Source organism: Lathamus discolor, unplaced genomic scaffold (assembly GCF_037157495.1).
Source record: "Lathamus discolor isolate bLatDis1 unplaced genomic scaffold, bLatDis1.hap1 Scaffold_1018, whole genome shotgun sequence".
NCBI lineage: Eukaryota > Metazoa > Chordata > Aves > Psittaciformes > Psittacidae > Lathamus > Lathamus discolor.
In genome coordinates, this window is record NW_027069107.1 from 14,251 (window position 1) to 34,989 (window position 20,739).

General features: G+C 64.0%; 2 protein-coding genes across 5 annotated transcripts; both read left to right on the forward strand.

Annotated features, from left to right (window-relative positions):
* The first annotated feature begins 311 nt into the window (after positions 1 to 311).
* On the forward strand, positions 312 to 15,045 carry IKZF4 (IKAROS family zinc finger 4). Of its 3 annotated transcripts, XM_065664236.1 has the most exons (10): positions 312 to 443; positions 2,938 to 2,992; positions 5,072 to 5,203; positions 5,801 to 5,905; positions 8,018 to 8,278; positions 9,058 to 9,225; positions 11,455 to 11,604; positions 12,222 to 12,353; positions 12,521 to 13,187; positions 14,697 to 15,045. In XM_065664236.1, exons 2-10 carry the CDS (start codon positions 2,953 to 2,955, stop codon positions 14,710 to 14,712), a joined length of 1,671 nt encoding a protein of 556 aa, XP_065520308.1. In that variant the 5' UTR covers positions 312 to 443; positions 2,938 to 2,952; the 3' UTR covers positions 14,713 to 15,045. The 3 variants fall into 3 exon arrangements, with proteins under 3 accessions (XP_065520308.1, XP_065520306.1, XP_065520309.1); XM_065664234.1 differs by lacking the exon at positions 14,697 to 15,045 and having other exon boundaries at positions 12,521 to 13,609; XM_065664237.1 differs by lacking the exons at positions 312 to 443; positions 2,938 to 2,992; positions 5,072 to 5,203; positions 14,697 to 15,045 and adding an exon at positions 7,774 to 7,822 and having other exon boundaries at positions 5,856 to 5,905; positions 12,521 to 13,609.
* A 783-nt stretch (positions 15,046 to 15,828) lies between these two features.
* On the forward strand, positions 15,829 to 18,571 carry RPS26 (ribosomal protein S26). Of its 2 annotated transcripts, XM_065664233.1 has the most exons (4): positions 15,829 to 15,846; positions 16,507 to 16,690; positions 17,644 to 17,774; positions 18,479 to 18,571. In XM_065664233.1, the coding sequence occupies exons 1-4, from the start codon at positions 15,844 to 15,846 to the stop codon at positions 18,512 to 18,514; spliced, it is 354 nt and encodes a 117-aa protein (XP_065520305.1). In that variant the 5' UTR covers positions 15,829 to 15,843; the 3' UTR covers positions 18,515 to 18,571. The 2 variants fall into 2 exon arrangements, with proteins under 2 accessions (XP_065520305.1, XP_065520304.1); XM_065664232.1 differs by lacking the exon at positions 15,829 to 15,846 and having other exon boundaries at positions 16,354 to 16,690.
* Positions 18,572 to 20,739: the final 2,168 nt, after the last annotated feature.

A 20,739-nucleotide genomic window follows, 5' to 3' on the forward strand; every position in this document is an offset into this window, starting at 1 on the left:
GTTGTGCCGTGACCCCATCCCCGCCGTATCGATCACCGGTTATCGGCTATCGATTACCGCCGCAGCCCACAGCGCCCATCGATGCCCTCGGCTCTCCCCCCTCCATCCCCACTCCCCCCCCTCTCCCCACTCGGCGCTCCTCTACCGTCCCCTTGTTCACCGCTCGATTCATCGGCGCTCGACTGCTCCCCCCCCCCCCCCCACCTCCGTGTTAGCCCATGGCGGCCGCGTCGCCCCCCCCACTCCCGGCGGCTGCTCGACAGCGTCGGCGCTCGGCTGCGCGGCCTGGCTGCGGCGGGGGCCGGAAGTGGCTCGGGGCGGGCGGGCGGGCGGCGGGGGGGGGGGGCCCGGGCCCTCCTCAGGTGGAGCCGCCGCCGCCGCCGCGCCCGTGACCCCCCCCCGCGGCCGGGGCGGAACTGGGGGGGCCCTGCCCCCACCCGCCGGTGAGAGCGGGGCCGGGGGGGGGGGGGGGGGAACGGGAAGGGGGCGGGGGGGGGCATGGGGGGGGTGTGACCGGGCCGCGGGGGGGGGGGGGGGGGGGGCGGCTCCGGGTTGGGGGCGTCCCGCGGGGGGGGGGGTGCGAGGCCCCTTTGGGGGAGGCCCAAATCTGCCCCCCTTTGGGGGGGTCTTTAACCCCCCCCCCCCTTAGGATGAATGGGCTCAACCAAGGGGGTCTCCCGGGACATTATGGGGGGGGGGGAGGGATCCCGTTGGAATTCGGCCGCTGTTCCATGGCTGTGGATAGGATTGGATCGTGTCCTGCCCCCCCCCCCCCGGCCATGGGATGTGGGGTTGGGATGGGGGGGGTCAGGGAATGGTTCCTTGGGAAGGGGGGAGCCGCTTCCAAGTGCGTCCCGCTCTGGAATGCTGGAGGTGGCGGCCCCGGGCAGGGGTTTCCCAGCGCTGGATCCTGCTCTGGACGCGTTCCCGGCGTTGACTCCCTGCGAGCGCATTCCCGACGCGCGGAGCCGGTGTCCCGGGTGCTGCGGGCCGAAGCCGGGAGCTTCCTTCTGCTCCATGCGGAATCTGGCCATGAGGGGGGAGCGATGGGAAGATGCTGCCCGCTGGCATCCGTGAGCTCATTCCCGTTGGATCCGTATCCTGGAGCCTGCGGCCGGCCGGGATGGCAAAGCGGGATTCATCCCGGAGTCTGCTTCCACGGACTTGAGGAAACTCGGGATCGGGCGCTGCTCCCGATGGGAATCGCGGGCTCTGGGCTGATCCGAGGGCAGAGCCCCGGGAGGATCCATTCCAGCCTTCGGGAGCGTTGAGGATCCAGCGCGTCTGTCCCGGGCTCCGTCCGACCCGGAGCGTGCGGGAGCAGGAGCTTCCCTCCTAAGGACACGCAGGAAGAGATCCCTGGATTGGTTTGGGATCCAAATCCCTGCTTTGGAATTGGGCCTTTTCCAGCAGCTGCCTTCCCAAGCCGGGGGTATCCATGCGTCCATTGCGGAGCCAGCGCTATTCCAGCCGGGAGCAGTGACTGGTGATGAGGAATCACATTCCCGCTTTGCTGCCTGGCCCGCATCCTCAGGGGGGTTCCTTCCCTCAGCCGCTCCTCCCTTTATAGAAAGGTCGGGAATTGCATCGGGAATTGCAGCCGGATTCGCCCAATTCCCAGGGTAAGGCCCCCGGAACGGGGCTGTTCTGTGGGATACGGGATCCGTTGGATAACCGGAGGACCCCGCGCTTGCTTTTGGCTGCCTCAGACGCGCTCTGAGGGTGTTTGGGAGCCGGGAATTTCTCTGGGAATACTCCCACTGCTTCGCTCCGGATCAACCCTCCTCGGCTGCGGCGTCGCGTCCCATCACGATCCCTTGGGAAGGTCCCCGCGCTGGAGCCTGCAGCATTCCCGATGTTCGGAGCAGCCGCTTCATTCCTCAGAGGTGGAAAAACCCATCCTCACGTCGGAAAACCCTGGAACTGGGATGAGGCCACTTTCCAGCCCTGACTAATCCTTCCCCTGCAGGAGGCTCCGAGCGCTCATCCCGAGCTCCGGCTCATCCCACTTTGCTTCCAGCCGGATCCAGACCTGGGTGCAGAGGGACAGAAGCTCGGGAGCAGGGAGAATTCCCACCTCTGGGATGTTCCTGGCCACGGGAGGGACCTCCCGGCTGCAGCCTCTCGCTGCTCGAAGGACATTCCCAAGTCGCATCCCACCGGGATACCGGGATGGAGCTTTCTTCATCTGGGCTAATTCTGAGGCCTTTGATTTCTTTTCCATAGGGAAAAAGCCTTATTTCGGGCACTCCCCCTGCTCTACTTCCAGCGCAGCATTCCCAGTGGGATGATTGCTCCGGAAAGCCGGGAAGAAAGGCCTGAGACAGGGATGTGCTCCTGGAGCATGGGGGTTTGGCCCTGCTCCGGGTCCTCGCTGCGCCCGGCTCTTCCAGGGCTCTGCTCCATAGGGATCAGTGCGGGGCTGCTTTGATTCCAGCCTCAGTTACTTCATCCCATGAAGTTAATAGTGGGAAAGGGAACTCTGGAATGCTCCGCAGCTGGGATGCTCCCTTTCCTTCCGATGGCAGGGAAGGGAAGGGAATGGTGCCGCTGTTCCAGGATGCGGCTCCTGAATCCTGGTTAATTCCCTCGGCGCCTGGGATATGAGGCACCTTTTAGTTGTGGATTGGGAGCGGGTCGAGGGCTCTGTATCCCGATGTCTGTATCCTGGTGTCTCCATCTCTTGCGGCTCCGGATCCCGTTGGTTTTCCCTTCCCAAGGAGACAAATCCTCACTGGCTTCAGCTGTTCTCCTGCAGTTCCAACCCCTCCAGTGCTACTTGAGCCCCATTCCTGCTTGGAAAACGGGGCGGGTTTGGGACTGAAGCCAAATCGCAGCCTTATCCCAGGGGGAGCTGGGCACATTCCCCATTCCCTGTGGTGTGATTCCCTGTGTCCCAGAGGGCAGGAGGTGACCGTGCTCTGCTTTCCATTCCAGCAAAATCCCTTCAAGATGGATATCGAAGACTGTAATGGGCGATCCTACATCTCCGGTAGGTGTCGTGTTGGCTCCGTTGGGATCCTGATGGATTTGGGATGCTCAGGCTCATCCTCTGGGATTAAGTCATCCCCTGGCTGCTGCCACTGAGGTGGTCCCAACATCACCGTGTCCGTGGTGTAATCAGAGAGCCATGGAATGCGTTGGGATGAAGGGATCTTAGAGCTCGTCCAATTCCAGAGGCAGGGACAGCTTCCGCTGGACCAGGTTGCTCCCTTGCACAGGGATGGAGCATCCAAAGCTTCCCCGCTGACCCCATTCCGTGTCCCACCACCCTCACAGGGAAAATTCCTCTTCCGATCCCATCCCAGTCTCCCCTCTGGCAGGTTAAAGCCATTCCCTTTGTCCTGTCCCTCCATCCTGGATCCAAAGCCCCTTTCCCTGTTTCTTATCCCCCTGGAAGCTGCTCCAAGGTCCCTCTGGTGTTGTTACCCTGGAGGTAGTTGGGAGTTCACCCACGGATCTCGGAAGAGCAGGAGATGGATGCGTGGATGGAGCTTCCCTGGATCCCAGCCTGCTGAAATCAGCTGTGCTGGGATCACAGCCCCAGTGTCCATAGGGAACTCTGGGATACTGATAGGGATGAAGCTTATCTGGTGTCCTGCAGGAACCCGGCCCGGGTGCTTTGGTGGGATTTGTTCTTATCTCTGGGATGGGAAACACCTTTGCTTGGGATAAGAGTGGGATTAGAGTGAATCCAGCTCAGCAGGGAGGAAGCTCCCTGTGGAAGTGCATTGGATCCAATGGGATCAGCGCAGGCGGCCTGGCACAGTTCGGGAATGCCAGGACGCGCTGCCCACCCTGGTAAAGTTACTCCTTCCCCCGAGGATCCCCTCTGATCCCAGAGGATCCCGATGTGCCTGATCCTGCTCCACGCGGCTGCTCCCAGCTTCCTGGAGCACAAGAGCCTGAATCCCTCTTGGATGCAGCTTTCCAGGGAGGGAAAGGGAACAGTGAAAGGATGGGAGAGGGGAAGAGCGGCGCTGCGGGAGCTCCCCATGCTTTTCCTTTCGGAATGTGGGGAGTGGAGCCTGGTGCTGCCTGGGATCGGGGAAGGAAAACAGGGATCAGCTCATCCATAGGGAAAGGATTGAAGCCTGGCAATGGGGCCCTGAGGATGCAAAGAGCAGAGCTCCTGGGATAACGGGGCTACAGCCGAGTTTCCAGCGGGTTTCCCTGTGGGAATTGTGGAGCACAGGAATCGTGACCCAATATTTCCTGGGATCTCAAGTGTGAAGAGGGAAGCTGGGGGCTCCCAGCGCTGGGATAGGCGTCAGCTCCCACCTTCCCGGGGTATCCTGGTGTCTGATCCCGATCCCAGCTGAGGGGGTCCTGCCTGAGGTCTGTGGGGAGCAGAGGAGCTCTTCCCTGTTTCGGGAAGGATCAGCTCTTGGTGCTGAGACCGGGGCTCCTTCGGGATGAGGGGGCTCCTTCAGGATGAGAGGGCTCCTTTGGGATCTGAGGATGAAGCTGGCTCACAAAGGAGCTGAAAACAGGGCAGCAGAAAGGGATCAAGGAGAATTGAACTTGGTTTTCCTCCTTCCTGAGGCTCCTTTCTCCGGCACCTGGGAATGGGCAGGAGCTGGGAATGGGATGTGGAACCCGTTCTTCCTGCCCTCAGCATCACGGGGCGGGGGGTGTTAGTGAGCCCTGGCTCCCCGTTTGGTCCTGCTGTGGGGTGGGAGCTGCCATTGAGGTCAGTCCTTACGTGCGTGTTATTCCATATGGATACACGTCCCTGCATCTGGGGGGGGTGCTCAGTGTGAGCTGCTTTTACTCCACCATCCCCATCCCGCTGCCAAAGGATCGGATCCCAGTGAGTGGGGTGACGCTGGGATGCTGCTCCTCTCCCTCCACGCATCACATCCTCCTATTCCCACCGGCATTCCAGGTTGTTGAGCTTCTCCCTGCACACATCCAATGCCCCTTTTCCCCTCGACGTTCCATGTCGGTGAGCCCCGGGGGCAGAGCAGCCCCGGTACCCTCTCCCTGCGCGCAGCATCCTTCCCGGCGGCATTCCCGCTCTCCCCGTGCTGCCGCCTGTAAAATGACGCTCGTTTTCCCTGGCTTCCAGGAATCTGCTCTTCCTGGAAGGTGAGTGGCTGCGTGCGCCCTGCCAGCGACGCAGACATGCACACGCAGCCGGGGCTCCAGCGCTGTTTCCAAGGAGTTGGCTGTGAGAACACTCCAGGCTATCTCCAGCAAGGTACAAGGAGGGGAATTCAACAGGATGCAGGGATGCGGGGGGGGAGGAGGAGCCTGGAATGACTTGGAGCCGGGAAGATGAGGGGATGCGCTGGGCAGAGCGCTCCAGGCTGAGCCATAGGGGCCTGCAGGGAGCAGAGGGGATGCCCATGGTGGTGAATGCGATGTGGGGCACTCCCACCCCCTGCAGCAGCGCTTTGGGGTTGCTGCTCAAGATGTGCCCCCCCACCAGCCCATAGAGCAGTGTGGGGGCTCGGTCCCTCTGTGAGCCCCATAACCTGTCCATGAGCTCGAGCGTGGCAAGGGTCCCCATCAATCCCAATGTGATCCCAGGAGGAGAGGAAACCTCTTCCCAATGGAGCTATGGGGCGCTGGGGTCCCATTCAGAAGGTGCCGCTGTGGGGGCCCGAGGGCTCAATGGGGTGGATTTGGCTTCCCGGAGCCGTAAGGATCTGCTTGGGAATTCTCAGTTTGTTATAGGCAAAGGGACTTGGGCAGAGCACGGGGTGAGGATGCCCCTGGCAAACGTGGGTTCCAGCAGCCCCATCCCAAAGGAACATCTGGGGCCTCGCTCACTGCTGTCTCCCTCTTCCCAAAGGCAGCGGGGATTCCTCCCTGGAGAAGGAATTCAGCTCGGCCATCGTGGGGCCCACCGTGAGCACCCCCAACAGCCAGCACTCGTCCCCGAGCCGCTCGCTCAGTGGTGAGTCCCAGCACTGCCCCAGCCCACAGTGACTTCCCACCGGGATAAACCCCTTGGCATGGGGATGCCAAGGAACCGGGGCCGTTCCTTGTGGGCCTGACCCTCGAGGTGTCGCGTGTCCACGGACACCGGTGGCACCAGGGCTGGGATGGGTTGACGCAGGCACCGGCCCTGCCGTGGCTTCCTCCCTCCTGCTTCTGGAGCACGAGGCTTTTCCGTAGCCTTGGAGCTGGGATGAAAGAGCCCCCCAGCCATTCCCTTTCGGAAGTGATCGCATCAAGACCGAGCCCCCTCCTTTCCCCCCTTTTATTCCTCGCGCTTTGCTTTCCCCTTGCCCTCTAAAAGCACTCGGGAGCTGAGCTCTCTGCCCGCCGGCAGCCGGAGCACGTGGCCCGGGAGGACAATGCCCCCCCCTGCCCGGCAGCACCGGGATGCTGGGGATGCTCTCGCCTCTGATGGGATTTGACTTCCCGGCTGGTGCCGTGCCCTGCCTTGTGTAACCTGGGTGCAGGCAGCGGGATCGCACAGCGGGGCCTCCCCTCTGTACCCCGGGATAAAGCATTCCCGAGGGAATGGGAGAAGAGAACCGCCCCCCCCCCCCCCAACCTAGCGAACATCACCCCATTGAGCGAGGAGCATCCCGCTGGGCGCTCCCATGGGAGCGCAGTGGCTCCGGTCCCATCCTGCTCCCACCCGCAGGAATGCTTCAGCCTCCGGCACTGCCTTTGGCCAAGGGCTCAGCAAACAGGCGCCGAGTGCCAGGGCCCGGTTCCGGTTGCTGGGAGCCTCCTAGGGAAGGCATTTGTGTGCCCCGGGATCCAGAAAGGGCAGGCCGGGAGCCAGGGAATTCCTGGGCTCTTCACCCGGCAATCGAGCTCCCGCAGGCACGGATGAATCACTTCCATGCTGCTGCTCCTCGCTAATCCCCCCTGCTCCGGAGCCCTCCTGCCCGCTCCGTTGGAGGCAGGGAGGCAGAGGAGCTTTCCTCTCGGTATTCCCAGCCCTGGGAGCCTCTTGCTGCGGTGTTCCCACCTCCTCCGTGCCCGGTAAGAGACCCAAAGCTTCCCGGGAAGCAGCATTCCCATCGCAGCCGATGGGAAGAGCTTGTTCAGCCCGCCCCCTTCCAAGCTTCTAAAGGCCGGGATGTTGCCGAGGTTTCCCAGTGTATCCCGGGATGCGGGGGAGTGTTGGAGCTCTCACAAAGAGCCGGATGAGCCCCAGGAATCGAGCCCCAACAGGGCTGGAAGCTGCTCCTTTGGGATGTGAAGTTCGGTTCCTCCAGTGCCCACCGTTCTCCGAAGGGATCGGGAAGAGCCTCCTGCTTCCAATGGGAGAAACAAGGATCTGAGCGTTAAAGAGACTCTGTAAATACTCCATGCGGGTGCCCTGCATCCCACTCGACTCCAGCATCATCCTCCTCCAGCCTGCACGGACCAGGAGGAGCCGCTGTCCCCATCCTGGGAGCATCCCAAAGGGATTCCCTGGCAATGGCTTCAAGGAGGAAACTTCCCACTTGGATCATTTGAAGGCTGAAGGGGTCCCAGCACCACTTCTCCCTCCATAGGAATCCCTCTCCTCCCGCCTCTGCCTTCTCATTGCCCTTGGCTGGACCTTCCCTTGGTCCCTGCTTCCCCTCCCCTCGGTCCCTGCATCCGCTTCCCTCATCCCACAGGAGCTTTCTTGGGATTCCTGGTACCCAGAGGGTCCCATCCTTTCCCTATGGTTCCTGGGAGCAATGGAGATGGGATCACAGAGACCTGCGTGAGGCTCTTGGAGCCTTTCCTGCTCCAGAGGGTGGAAATTCGGAGTCTTTGCTTCCGAAGCCCGAGTGCCTTTGAATCCAGGGAAATGCAGGGCTTTTCCTACAGGAGCAGTGCTCTGGGGAGTGCAACCAGCCCCTGACCTGGTGTGATCCAGGTGAGCAGTTCCTCGCGCCCAAATCCCACCCCACATCCCAGCGTTCCCTTTAGGACTTAAGCCTTAGGATGGAGAAGATGCTCAAGGCTCAAGGCCACCCCCATGGCACCGAGGGCTTCATCTGCACGGCTTTGGCCGCTCGTGCCCGAGCTCCCAGCTCCTTCCTCACCTCCCATCCCTTGTGCCTCCCCGCAGCCAGCTCCATCAAGGTGGAGATGTACAGCGACGAGGAGGGCAGCCGGCTGCTGGCCCAGGACGAGCGGATGCTGGACAAGGACGACAGCGTCATCGTGGAGGATTCCCTCTCGGAGCCCTTGGGCTACTGCGATGGCCCGGGCCAGGAGCCCCATTCCCCCGGTGGCATCCGCTTGCCCAATGGCAAGTTGAAGTGTGACATCTGCGGCATGGTCTGCATCGGCCCCAACGTGCTCATGGTGCACAAGCGCAGCCACACGGGTGAGTGGGGCTCAGGGGTGCTGGGGGTACCTGGGGGATGCTGGGGGTGCTTGGGGGCTGCTGGGGGTACCTGGGTGATGCTGATGGTTCCTTGGGGATACTGGTGGTACCTCGGGGATGCTGGTGGTACCTGCATGATGCTGGTGGTACCTGGATGATGATGATGGTTGCTTGGGGATGCTAGTGGTACCTGCATGATGCTGGTGGTGATTTGGGGATGCTGGTGGTACCTGCATGATGCTGGTGGTACCTGCATGATGATGATGGCTCCTTGGGGATGCTGTTGGTACCTGGGCGATGCTGGTGGTACCTGAGTGATGCTGGTGGTACCTTCATGATGCTGGTGGTACCTGGATGATGCTGATGGTTCCTTGGGGATGCTGGTGGTACCTGTGTGATGCTGGTGGTACCTGGGTGATGGTTGGTGGCACCACAGGAGATGAGGGTGTCACGGATGAGGTGGTGGTGATGAGGGAAGGTCCATGGAAGTGTGTGTAGATGGGGTTTCCTCATCACCATCCAACCACCAGCACCAGGTCCGAGCCTCCCCAGCTTGGGGGTCACATCATAGACCCAGAGAATGGGCTGGGAAGGAACTTGGGCTCACCCAGATCCAAGCCCCTGCCGTGGGCAGGGATGCTTCGCACCAGACCGTGCATCCCCAGTGCCCTTAACCTCAGGCTTTCCCTCTCTGCTGCTGGAGCTGGGGATGCTTCTGATCCGTGAGGATGGGCAAAGGTTCCCAGCAGGAATTTGACCCCCTCTCTCCCGTTTTACAGGGGAAAGGCCCTTCCATTGCAACCAGTGCGGAGCCTCCTTCACCCAGAAGGGAAACCTCCTGCGTCACATCAAGCTGCACTCTGGAGAGAAGCCCTTCAAGTGTCCCTTCTGCAACTACGCCTGTCGGAGGCGGGATGCGCTCACCGGGCACCTCCGGACACACTCCGGTGGGTACCGGCATGGGGAGGAACACGGAACGAGGGCCCAAACGCCAGGGATTCGAAGGCAAGGTCCCAGCCAAGAGCAGCCAAACGCGGTGCTGCTTCAGCTGCCCCCGTGCTGGGCTTGGTGCCTGGTTTATGGGCTCCGTATTCCAGCTATTCCTGGGGGTTGTGGTAGCTCTTCCCTATAAAGATCAATGTTTAATAGGTTTTATGGAGAGCAGGGAGGTCCCACCCTTGGGTGCGCCCTGTCCCAGCCTGAGGGGTTCTGCTCTGGCTGGCTCCGACGTTGTCCTTGCTCGGATGGGACATTGGGAGCTGTGGTTTCCACCCTCTGGCTCCGGGATGTGAGAGCTGATGGGGACCTGGGCGGGGCAGTGAAGTGAAGCAGAGTTGAAGTCGAACCGAAGCGAAGCCAACTCCGGTTGGCAATCGCATCCCTTCATTCCCGTACCGCTCGTGGCGCTGCCGGGCCTTTTCCTGCTCCTCCGGATGGTTGCGAACATGGGAATGATTCCACAAAGGAGGAATCCCAGCCCCTGAAGAGCCTCTTCGTGCCCAGGAGAGCAGGAGCCTGCTCCCCCCTCGCAGCCTGGCCTGGAAGCCTCCTTTGCCCTTAAGTCCCAGTTAGAGGATGCGATGCTCCGGGTTTAAGCCTACATCTTCCCACTTTGCTCTTCCTTTCGGGAGTTCCTCTCCTTCCTGCACACACCTGAGACTTCCCAGGGGATGCTGGGGAGAAATCCGGGTGCCAGGCCTGGAATGGGGCATCTCCCAAGATGGGGTTTGGGCTTTGCCACCACCTTGCCCCTCGCTGAGCATCCGGAGCTGCCATCTCCCCACTGCCCGGCATGGAAAGGGTCTCCTGGAAGCCTTCAGGGAAAGGCACGGATCTGGGACGAGTCCTTCCGGCATCTCCAAGCAAAAGGAGCTTTTCTGGGAGCTCGTTACTAAGAAAAGCCTCGGTTTAATGGGGATTGCAGAGGGAAGAGGCTGGGTCAGGCCCGGCTCAGCCTCCCTCTGCCTTCCCTGCACAGCCCCATGGGGAGCAGGAGCTTTCATCTCGCAGGATGCGCTCTCCGGATCAACCCCACATCAAACGCGGCAGAGATCAGAGGCCGCAGCTCCTCCGAGGCCCCATCCATGAGGAATCCATCCCGGAGCTGCTCCTCTTCTCTTGTACTTGGTTGTAAACAGCCTCTCCTGGGGAGATCATTCCCATGGCTCCTGGTTTGGGGGGGGAAGATCCTCGATGGACCTGGCTGAGAGCTCCTGTGAGGTGATGGAGGGGCCGAGTCCATCAGGACGTTGTGGGGAGCGAATTCCCAGAGGAAGGAATGAAAGGAAAAGGCACGGATCGCAAGGCAAAGGATGGAGCCTCCCCCCCACCATAAACCCCATTCCTTACCCTCTGCGAGCACAGATGGAGCCTCCACACCGGGATTGAGCCCTGAGTCCCAAGCCGGATCCCAAGGGAATAACTTCAGGGTATCCCTATGGCTTGGAAAGCCATCCCAGGTCCTAACACAGCCACTGGGCGGGAGCTTTGGGATGCGCGAGCACAGGATTTGGGTTGTTGCTTGGTTTAGGAGGAGCAGGACCGAGGCATTTGGAGAGCTCTGAGCTTGGGGATTGGTGTGGAATTTGGGAAGCGAGGCTCCGCTTCCAAGTGGTTGGATTTGGGAGTGAATTCCTGCCTGGGAATCCTGTTTGGAGGCGGGTGGAGCAATCCCACCTTCACTGCTCCGGGCCAGTGCTCTTCTCGTCGGCTTCCCCGCATTGATTCCTCACCTGGATCCTGGATACCGGCGTCAGCATCCGGAGCTGGGAATGGACGGGGCAGGAGCTGGAGCAGGGGTTGGGAAGCCCAATTCACAGCACAACCTGCAGGAAACCCCAGAACCACCCCAAAACGGGGCCGGAACAGAGCAAAACGGGTTCAGGCAGGTCCTGGCCCCTTGGAGCCTGCATCCCTGTATCCGTGCCCTTTCCAAAGGATGCCAAGCGCCTTAAATCCCTCTTTCCCATCAGTGTAACGGGGTTCCACCTATTCCGTTACCTGGCTCTGGCTTTCTGGGGGCAGAGCCAAGCAGGGGCGGGATTGGGCCATATCCTGATGGATTCCAGTGCTCCAGCAGCACCCGCAGCCCTTCTCCTGCTGGCTCCTCCATCCCATTGCCTGTACCCGGCCCTTCCCAGGTGCTTCCAACCCGGCTCTGCCTTTCTCCCTTGCAGTCTCCTCCCCTACCGTGGGCAAGCCCTACAAGTGCAACTACTGCGGGCGCAGCTACAAGCAGCAGAGCACGCTGGAGGAGCACAAGGAGCGGTGCCACAGCTACCTGCAGAGCCTGCACCCGGAGCCGCCGGCCCTGGCCAGCCAGGCAGGTCAGTGGGGCACGGGGGGGGCGGACAGGGATCGGCATTCCCGGTGGAAAAGGGGGAGCCCCGGAGCTCGGTGAACGGCGCAAAGCTCTGCAAGGGGCACCTGGCTGCTTCCTGCCCGTGCCGGCAGCTGAATCCCAGAGCTTCCCGAATGGAAAACTCCCCCTTGAACGGAAACACCCCCCCCCCCCACCACCTTTGCTCCTTATATCGAGGGCAGTGGGCAATGGGCACTGAGTGGCTTGGAAGCACCTTTTGGTGCTCCTGGGAGCCAGCAAGCAGCCCCCGAGGCTTGGCTATGCCGGAGCCTCCCTGCTCCTCACCCCCGCTTCCGGAGGCCGGCATCCCTGCGGGATGGGCTGAGCGCCGCCAGGACTAGCGGGAATGGGGCACTTGCATGCGTTGAAGCCGGCTCCTCTTCCCCAAAGCGGCAGGAGCGGGCGCAGCTCGAGGAAGAAGGGAGGAGCGGCCGCCCCGCGACCGAGGCACCCACGGGGTAAGCTCTGGGCCTGGAGCAGAGGAGCCTTTCCCCACGTCCATCCCGGCTGGCAGAGGGCAGGAGCAGCGGCTGCGGGGTCTCGCGCCCGCCTTGACGTGGCCTTTTCCCTTCTCTTTGCCAGGGGAGGAGATGAGGGAGCTGGAGATGGTGCCGGAGGCGCTGCTGCATCCCTCCTCCGAGCGGCCCAGCTTCATCGACCGCCTGGCCAACAGCCTCACCAAGAGGAAGCGCTCCACGCCCCAGAAGTTCGTGGGTAAGGGGATTCCCGTTGGATTCCCATGGGGATGAGGAGGGTCAAAGGGGAGTCATCGTCATCATCCCATCCCCGTCCCCCCCCATAGCGCCGCAATGGTGCTGGGGATGCACGGGACCCAGGGGCTGGACCCCAAAGCCCGCTGTGACCCCGCTCTGCTTCCATAGGGGAGAAGCAGATGAGGTTCACCCTCTCGGACCTCCCCTTCGACGTCGGCTCCGGCTTCGAGAAGGACGTGGAGATGGTCTCAGCCCATCACCCCCTGGACCCTTCCTATGGCGCCTCCTTAGCCCTGATGGGGGGGGAGCACCTCCGCGGCCTCCGCCTGCCCCCCACAAACTGCATCTCGGAGGTGACCCCCGTCATCAGCTCCGTCTACACCCAGCTCCAGGCCCTGCCCGCCCGGCTGGAGCTGCCGGGGGGCCGGGAGGTGGCCGAGGGCCACGACGACGTGGGCGACGCGGTGCCGGTGCTGTACCGGGGCCGGGAGCACGCCGGCTCCCCCCCCAACGGCTGCCCCGACTCCAGCGACACCGAGAGCAACCACGAGGAGCGGAGCTCGCAGGGGCCCGCGGGGAGCAGCCGCCAGAGCCCAGCTTACGCCAAAGAGGACCCCAAGGTGCCGGAGGGGCCCCCGGCCGCCCGCTCCACCCCGAGCGCTGCCAAAGAAGCCCTGAGGGTGCTCAACGAGGACGGGGAGCAGCTCCGGGCCTTCAAGTGCGAGCATTGCCGCATCCTCTTCCTGGACCACGTCATGTTCACCATCCACATGGGCTGCCACGGCTTCAGAGACCCTTTCGAGTGCAACATCTGTGGCTACCACAGCCAGGACCGGTACGAGTTCTCCTCCCACATAGTGAGGGGCGAGCACAAAGTTGGTTAAATCCCCCCCCCCCCCCCCCGTTATCCCTGTTCTCCCCATCCCTTGGCTCTCGCTCAGCCCCCCCTCCCTCCCGACCCTCGGGCATGGAACTGTTGTTGTTCTTTTTTACCTCCTTTGCACTGATTTTGGCTACAAAACAAAAAACGATGGAAAAAGAAAAAAATCACGCCCAAAACCACCCCAAACCCCCCCCCCCGGGGGGGGGGGGCTGGGAACCATTTGCCTTTTTATATTTAAATATTAATGGACTTTTTTGGGCCCCCCCCCGAAAAAACACCTCCCTCCCATTGTTATTTATTGAGCTCTTGAGTTGCTCTTTTCTATCTCTTCTGCCCTTTGAGAGTCGCACTCACTGGGACTCTTCTTATCCCGATCCCGGCTCCAAGCCCTTTCCTTGGTCAAACCTCAGATCGGTGCTAACCCCCCCCCCCTCTATGGGACCCCCCCCACCTCCATCAGCCGTGACCCCCCCCCCTTTAACCCGGTTTTGGGGGTCGCTGCACCCTGAGCTTTAATGAGTCTCTCCCGGGGGACCCGCTGCTGCCCCCCCCTTCCGGGTGCTGCCGGATTTACCCGGTGATTCCCAATGGGATTTGAAGTCCCCCCCCCACCCCCGCCGGATACTTAGCCCTGCATGGGGGGGATGAGATTCCATATTGCTCCCCGTAAATGAAGGCAGGAAGATGGGATCTCCTCCTCCTCTTTCCCCCCTTGCCATTCCCAAGGGATTGGGGGGGGGGGCTCTCCCGGTGCTCCAGGGGTCACTGCTCTTCGGGTATCAACACCCCCAGCATGGAGCTTTGGATCCTCAATCCTTTGGGATGGCTTTAAGGGGGGGGGGGGGGGGGGCAGAACACATTGAAGGGAGGGGGGGGGCCCAGGCCCTCCTTTGGGGGTCCCTTATCCAAAGGGGAAAGCAGCCGCGAACCAAAAATGAAGCGGGGGCCTCACCCGATGCCGGTGCCCTCCCGCATTCCCCCCCCTTTATATCCATATCCACCCCCTTGGGGGGGGGGGGTCCTTGATTCCCCCCCCCCCCCCCCCCCCCCCCAGGCCCAGGACGCATAAAAGCCCCCCCGGGGGCTCCTGAGGTGAAACCAAAGCCTGTTCCTTTGTACCAACGCAACCACCTCAATGCGCGGCAACAGCTCCCGTTGCCCCTGTTCCCCCCCCCCTTTTGCTATTAATTAATATTATTACTATTATTATTAGATATATATTTAACCCCCCCCTCTTTCTCTATGGGGGGGGGATCACTGGGGCTCAGCCCCCCCTTCCCACCCACCCCCCGAACCCACCCCAAAAAGAGGCTTTTCCAACCCAAACCAAGCGCTGCAGTTGGAGCGCCCTTGGGTTGGTTCTTTACTGGGGGGGGGGGGGTGCGTTTTGTTCTTTTCCTTTCTTTTCCCGACGGAATTGCATTCCCCAATCCCAACCATAGGAATTTTGTACACCTCCAGGCGCTTTACTCTGTAAATGTCTATTTTGAAGCAGAAGGATGAAGAACAAACCCTGAGGATGAGGATGATGATGATGTGCAATACCCCGTGTCCCCCCGCCCCGTGTCCCCCCCCGTCCCCCCCCTTACATCCCATTGCTCCCTCCCTTGGGTTTCAGTTGTCTCTCGTTAATGGCTTTGCTGTTGGCTTGGCTTGGGAGGTTCCAGGCGCTTTTGGACCCCCCCCCGGCCCCCCCAGGAGCTTTTGTATCTGTAAGATATTGTAAGTACCTATTTGTGTAACGAGATCTACTGTAAGTTTTGTACTGTAATGGCTGAAGGTCTGTTATAAATAAACCCGAGTAATTTAACGGCCCCCCCCCCCCGCACCCCCCACCCCCAAAGTGATGGGGAGGACGCACAACGGGGGACCCCCCCCCTCCGCTGCCCAAAGGTGATGGGGAGGATGTTGGGAACTGCCCCCCCCCTAGGGGTCATTGTGGGACACACACCCCAAGGGTGATGGGGGGGGGGGACAGGACGCATTGAGCACCCCCCAGGGTAACTGGGGGGGCACATTGGGGACCCCCCCAATGGACACATGCACACAGGGGGGATCCCCCCCCAAGGGGGCAAACACACACACTGGGGGGGCGTCCCCTTTAAGGGATGGGGGGGTTGAACCCTATTCATAAAGGGGGGGCACACTGGGGGTCCCCACAGAGCCCGGGGGGGGGGGGGGGGGGGGCAGGATGATGGTGGGGACCCCAGGGATGGGGGGGGGGGGGCAATGGGGGTCTCTGAGCCCCTGGGACTACAACTCCCAGCATCCCCTACGGCGCTTCGGAGGGGAATGGCGTCACGCGCAGCACGCACCGGACGTCTCACACCTCACGTAGCGCCGGTCCCTCCGCTGCGACAACGAGAAGTAGTCCCTTAACCAGCCCTCCGCCGCCGCCCCCCCCCGGGCCCCGGTCCCCCCCCCCCCAACCCGGGCCCCTCCGATGTGGCCGCTGCGGCGGGACCGGGCCGGTGCTGGGGGTCCCGGAGAGGTCCCGAGGGGCCGGGGCGGCCCCGGGGCGGTGGCGGAGGCGCTTCCGGGCGGAGGGAGACCGATATAAGGGCGGCAGCGCGGCGGCCGGGCCCTCTTTCGCGGCCTCGGGAGCGCCATGGTGAGGGCGGCGCGGGCGGGGGCACGTGTGGGGTCCATAGGGGCTTGAGGGGGCTATGGGGGGTCCATAGGGGCTATGGGGGATCTATAAGGGCTATGGGGGGGCCTATGTCGGGGTCTATAAGGGCTATGGAGGGTCCATAGGGGCTATGGGGGATCTATAAGGGCTATGGGGGGGCCTATGTGGGGTCTATAAGGGCTATGGAGGGTCCATAGGGGCTATGGGGGGGTCCATAAGGGCTATGGGGGGGCCTATGTGAGGTCTATAAGGGCTGTGGGGGGTCCATAGGGGCTATGGGGGGCCATAAGGGGCTATGGGGAGGCCTATGGGGGGTCCATAAGGGCTATGGAGGGTCCATAGGGGCTATGGGGGGGGCCTGTGTGAGGTCCATAAGGGCTATGGAGGGTCCACAGGGGCTATGTGGGGTCCATAGGGGCTATGGGGGGTCCATAGGGGCTATGGGGGGGCTATGGGGCAAGGGATGCTGCGGGGGGGCCGCTATAGGGCTATGTGGGGCAGGGGATGCTGGGAGGAGCCACTCTGGGCGCCTGCCCTAGGCCCTGGGCGCCCGGCGCTGCCGTCGGGGCTCCTTTGGGGCCGGCGGTGTTGGGGGGGGGCCCGCTCCATTCCCCCCCCCCCCCGGTCCCGGTGCCCCCGCAGACGAAGAAGCGGAGGAACAACGGGCGGGCCAAGAAGGGGGGGCCGCGGGGCACGTCCAAGCCCATTCGCTGCACGAACTGCGCCCGCTGCGTGCCCAAGGACAAGGCCATCAAGAAGTTCGTGATCCGCAACATCGTGGAGGCCGCGGCCGTCAGGGACATCTCGGAGGCGAGCGTCTTCGACTGTGAGTGTGCCCCATAGCGGGACCCAGCCCCATAGCATGGTCCCAGCCGCATAGTGGGGACCCCAGCCCCATAGCGGGGACCCCAGCCCCATAGCGGGACCCCAGCCCCATAACGGGGACCCCAGCCCCCATAGCGCGGACCCCAGCCGCATAGTGGGGACCCCAGCTCCATAGTGGGGACCCCAGCCGCATAGTGGGGACCCCAGCTCCATAGCAGGGACCCAGCTCCATAGCGGGGACCCCAGCTCCATAGCGGGGACCCAGCCCCATAGCGGGGACCCCAGCTCCATAGTGGGGACCTCAGCCCCATAGCGCGGACCCCAGCCGCATAGTGGGGACCCCAGCCCCATAGTGGGGACCCAGCCCCATAGCGGGGACCTCAGCCCCATAGTGGGGACCCCAGCCCCATAGCAGGGACCCAACCCCATAGCGGGGGACCCCAGCCCCATAGCGGGGACCCAGCCCCATAGCGGGGACCCCAGCTCCATAGCGGGGACCTCAGCCCCATAGCGGGGACCCAGCCCCATAGCGCGGACCCCAGCCGCATAGCGGGGACCCCAGCCCCATAGCGGGGACCCCAGCCCCATAGTGGGGACCCAACCCCATAGTGGGGACCCAGCCCCATAGTGGGGACCCAGCTCTATAGCGGGGACCCAGCCCCATAGTGGGGACCCCAGCCCCATAGCAGGACCCAGCCCCATAGCGGGGACCCCAGCTCCATAGCGGGGACCTCAGCCCCATAGTGCAGACCCCAGCCCCATAGTGGGGCCCAGCCCCATAGTGTGGACCCCAGCCCCATAGCGGGGACCCAGCCCCATAGCACAGCCCCAGCCCCACAGTGGGGACCCCAGCCCCATAGCGGGGACTCCAGCCCCATAGTGCAGCCCCAGCCCCATAACGTGGCTCCGGGGGGGGTGCTCTGGGGGTTGCTGACCCCCGGTGCCCCCCCACAGCCTATGTGCTGCCCAAGCTCTACGTGAAGCTCCATTACTGCGTGAGCTGCGCCATCCACAGCAAGGTGGTGCGGAACCGCTCGCGGGAGGCGCGCAAGGACCGGACCCCCCCGCCCCGCTTCCGCCCCGCTGTAGGTACAGGGGGGGGAGTGGGGTTCAAACCCCCCCCAAGGCCTGCTTGATGCTGGGGGAATGAGAGGGATGAGCCCCATTTCATGGGGGGGGGGGGGGGGGGGGGAGAGAAATGGGGGGTTCAGCCCCCCTCAAGGCCTGGTTGATGATGTGGGAATGGGGGGGGGGGGGAATTGGGGGTTCAGCCCTGTCCTGAGGCCTGGTTGATGCTAAATGTATACGGAGGGGAATGGGGTTCATTCACCCCCCCCAATTCCTGCCCCCCCAATTCCTCCCCATAGCTTTGGCTGACACTCTGTATGTTATATATTATATAACATGTTATATATGTTATATATTATGTGTTTTATATATATGTTATATATGTTTTATATATGCTATATATGTTATATATCTTACGTATTACATGTTATGTTATATATTACATGTTATATGTTATATATTATGCTATATATATTATAGATGTTATATATATTATGTATTATATGTTATACATGTTGTTATATGTGTTATATATTATGTATTACGTGTTATATATTACATGTTATAATGTTATAGATGGATATATATAGATGTTATAGATGTTATGTATTACATGTTACATATGTTACATGTTATGTTACACATTATCTATTACATGTATGGGGGGAAATGGGGTTTCACCCCCCCAAGCCCTGCCTGACGCTGTCCCCCCCCCCTCCAGGGTGCTGCCCCCCGGCCCCCCCCGAAGCCCATGTGAGGAGACAACGCTGGAGCCCGACCCCGAGCGCGGGACCAATAAAGGAGCTTGCCCCGAGCCCGTGCCCGTGTTTTGGGGGGGGGGGGGGGGAATGCGCCGCTGTGGGGCAGAGGGGGGGGAATGAGGCTTCGGGGGGGGGGGTTCTACCCCCCCAATGGCAGGGGATGGGAGGGGGCCCCATGCTGGGCACGGGAGGGGTTGGGGGGGGCACCCAGGAGCCAGGTTCGGGGGGGGGGGGGTTCTGTGCCCCCCATCCCGGTGCTGCCCCTGCCCTGGGGGGGGGGGGGGGTGAATTCTCCCCCGGGGGGGCTCTGATTGGCCCCGGTCGGGCCCGGTTGCACCTGATGGAGGCGGGGCCGGGGTTCGGGGGGGGCCGTCCCGGGGCGCGGCGGGCGGGGCCCGCTCTGCGCTGCCCGGGGGGGGGCCCGGCCCGGCCCCGCCTCGCCCCGCCCCGCCCCGACGGCCCCGCGCCAGGTGCATTCCCCCCGCCGCGCCCGGCACGCCGCGACCGCCGGGCCCCGCTGCGCGCCGCGATGGAGCGGACCCGGCCCCGGTACCGGCACCGGCTCCTGCCCCGGGCCCGGCTCCTGCCGCTGCCGCTGCTGCTGCTCCTGCTCCGCGCCCCCCGCGCCCGGCTCCGCGCAGGCAGGTGAGCACCGGGAGCGCGCGGGGGCCCCGCGCCGCGATCCCGATCCCGATCCCGGACCCGGTCCCGGTCCCCGCTGCTCCTCCCCGTCCAGCCGGGACCCCCCGGCCCCACCGCACCCCCACGGCCCGGGGCCAGCGCAAACCCCCCCCCCGAGGGGGCGACCGGGACCGGGATCGGGCCCGGGGCTGGGCTCGGCTCCCCCCCGCGGCACCGGCACCTGCGCCCCCGCAGCGCCCGGGCCCCACCGGGCTCCCGTCGGGGAGCGGTGGGGGGGGGTCCCATTGGGGGTGCCCCGAGCCCGGCGCTGCCCCGGGGGCCCCTCCCGGAAGCGGCGGCTTCGCCCCGAGTCCTGCTCCAGCAGCGAGGGTGCGGCCGGCGGCGGGCGCGGGGCTCCCCCCCCCCGCCCGGTGCCCGCTTGGGGCCGGTCCCGGCCCCCCCCTGCCCGAGGCCCCCGCGCGGGTCCCGGTTCTATTCCTGGCGGCGGGGGGCCGGGGGCACGCGGCGATAGCGGCGGCTGCGGAGCTGCCAGCGGGGCCCCGCGCTGATAACGCGGCGGGGGCCGGGCCGGGGTGGGGGGGGCCCTCAGCACCCACCCCCCCCCCCCCCCCCCCCACGGGCGGGTGCACCCCAAGGGCCCGACCCGCACCCCCCGAGCCCCGCTGTGCCCGCGGGACCGGTTGAGCCGCCGTTAACGGCGCACGGGGGTCCCGTGGGGCTGGGGCCTGCCCCCCCCCCATCCCCTTTGGGGTGGGCCCCAAATGAGTTATTTGGGGTCGCAGCCCCCCCCCCCTCCCTGCTCCGAGCCCCCCCCCCCAGCCCCGCTCCCATCCCCGCCCCGTCGGGGCTGGGGCCATTCCAGAGCGCAGCTGAGACCTTTATATAGCCCCTGCCCCGCCGCTGCGGGCGGGGGGGCCTCGCCCCTTCCCCTGCGTGCCCCGAGCTGCCCGTTCTCTGCCGGGGGGGGGGGCTCGGGCCCCTTCCGTGCCCCCGCACTGGGGCAGCACAAAGCCGCCATTTACCGCCGCGGCCCCCCCCGCGCCGGGGCCTGACTCACGTCGGGGGAGGGGGGGCCCGCACCCCGCTGTGCCCCGGGGGTCCCGGGGGGCTCCGGGGCCCCCCCCCCCTCCTTGTCCCGTTCTCCACAATCGCCCCTTTGTGCGGCCGCGGGGAGGGGGCCCCCGCGCACAAAGCGCCTCTGTCCGCGCCGTCCGTGCCCCCCCCCCCCCCCCCCAACCCCGGCCCGGCCCCGGGGTCCCCCCAGCCCCGGCCCCAGCCCCGGCTCCGGGCACCGAGGCGGGGCCGGGGCCGAAGTCCGGCGTCGGGGGCGCTGCGAGCGGGGCCGGGCCCGCACCCGCCTTGCGCAAGGCTCGCCCGGCCGGTTCGGGCACCGGCACCCGCAGCCCCGGGCGGGGGCGCTGCTGCGGAAGGGGGGGGGGGACAGGGAGGGGATGGGGAATGCGGGGGTGAGGGGGGGACGGGGGGGGACGGGGTCACCACTGCGGGACGTGGGCATCAAGGGGGGGACGTGGACGTCAATGGGGATGCGGGCATCAATGGGGGGACACAGACATGGGGA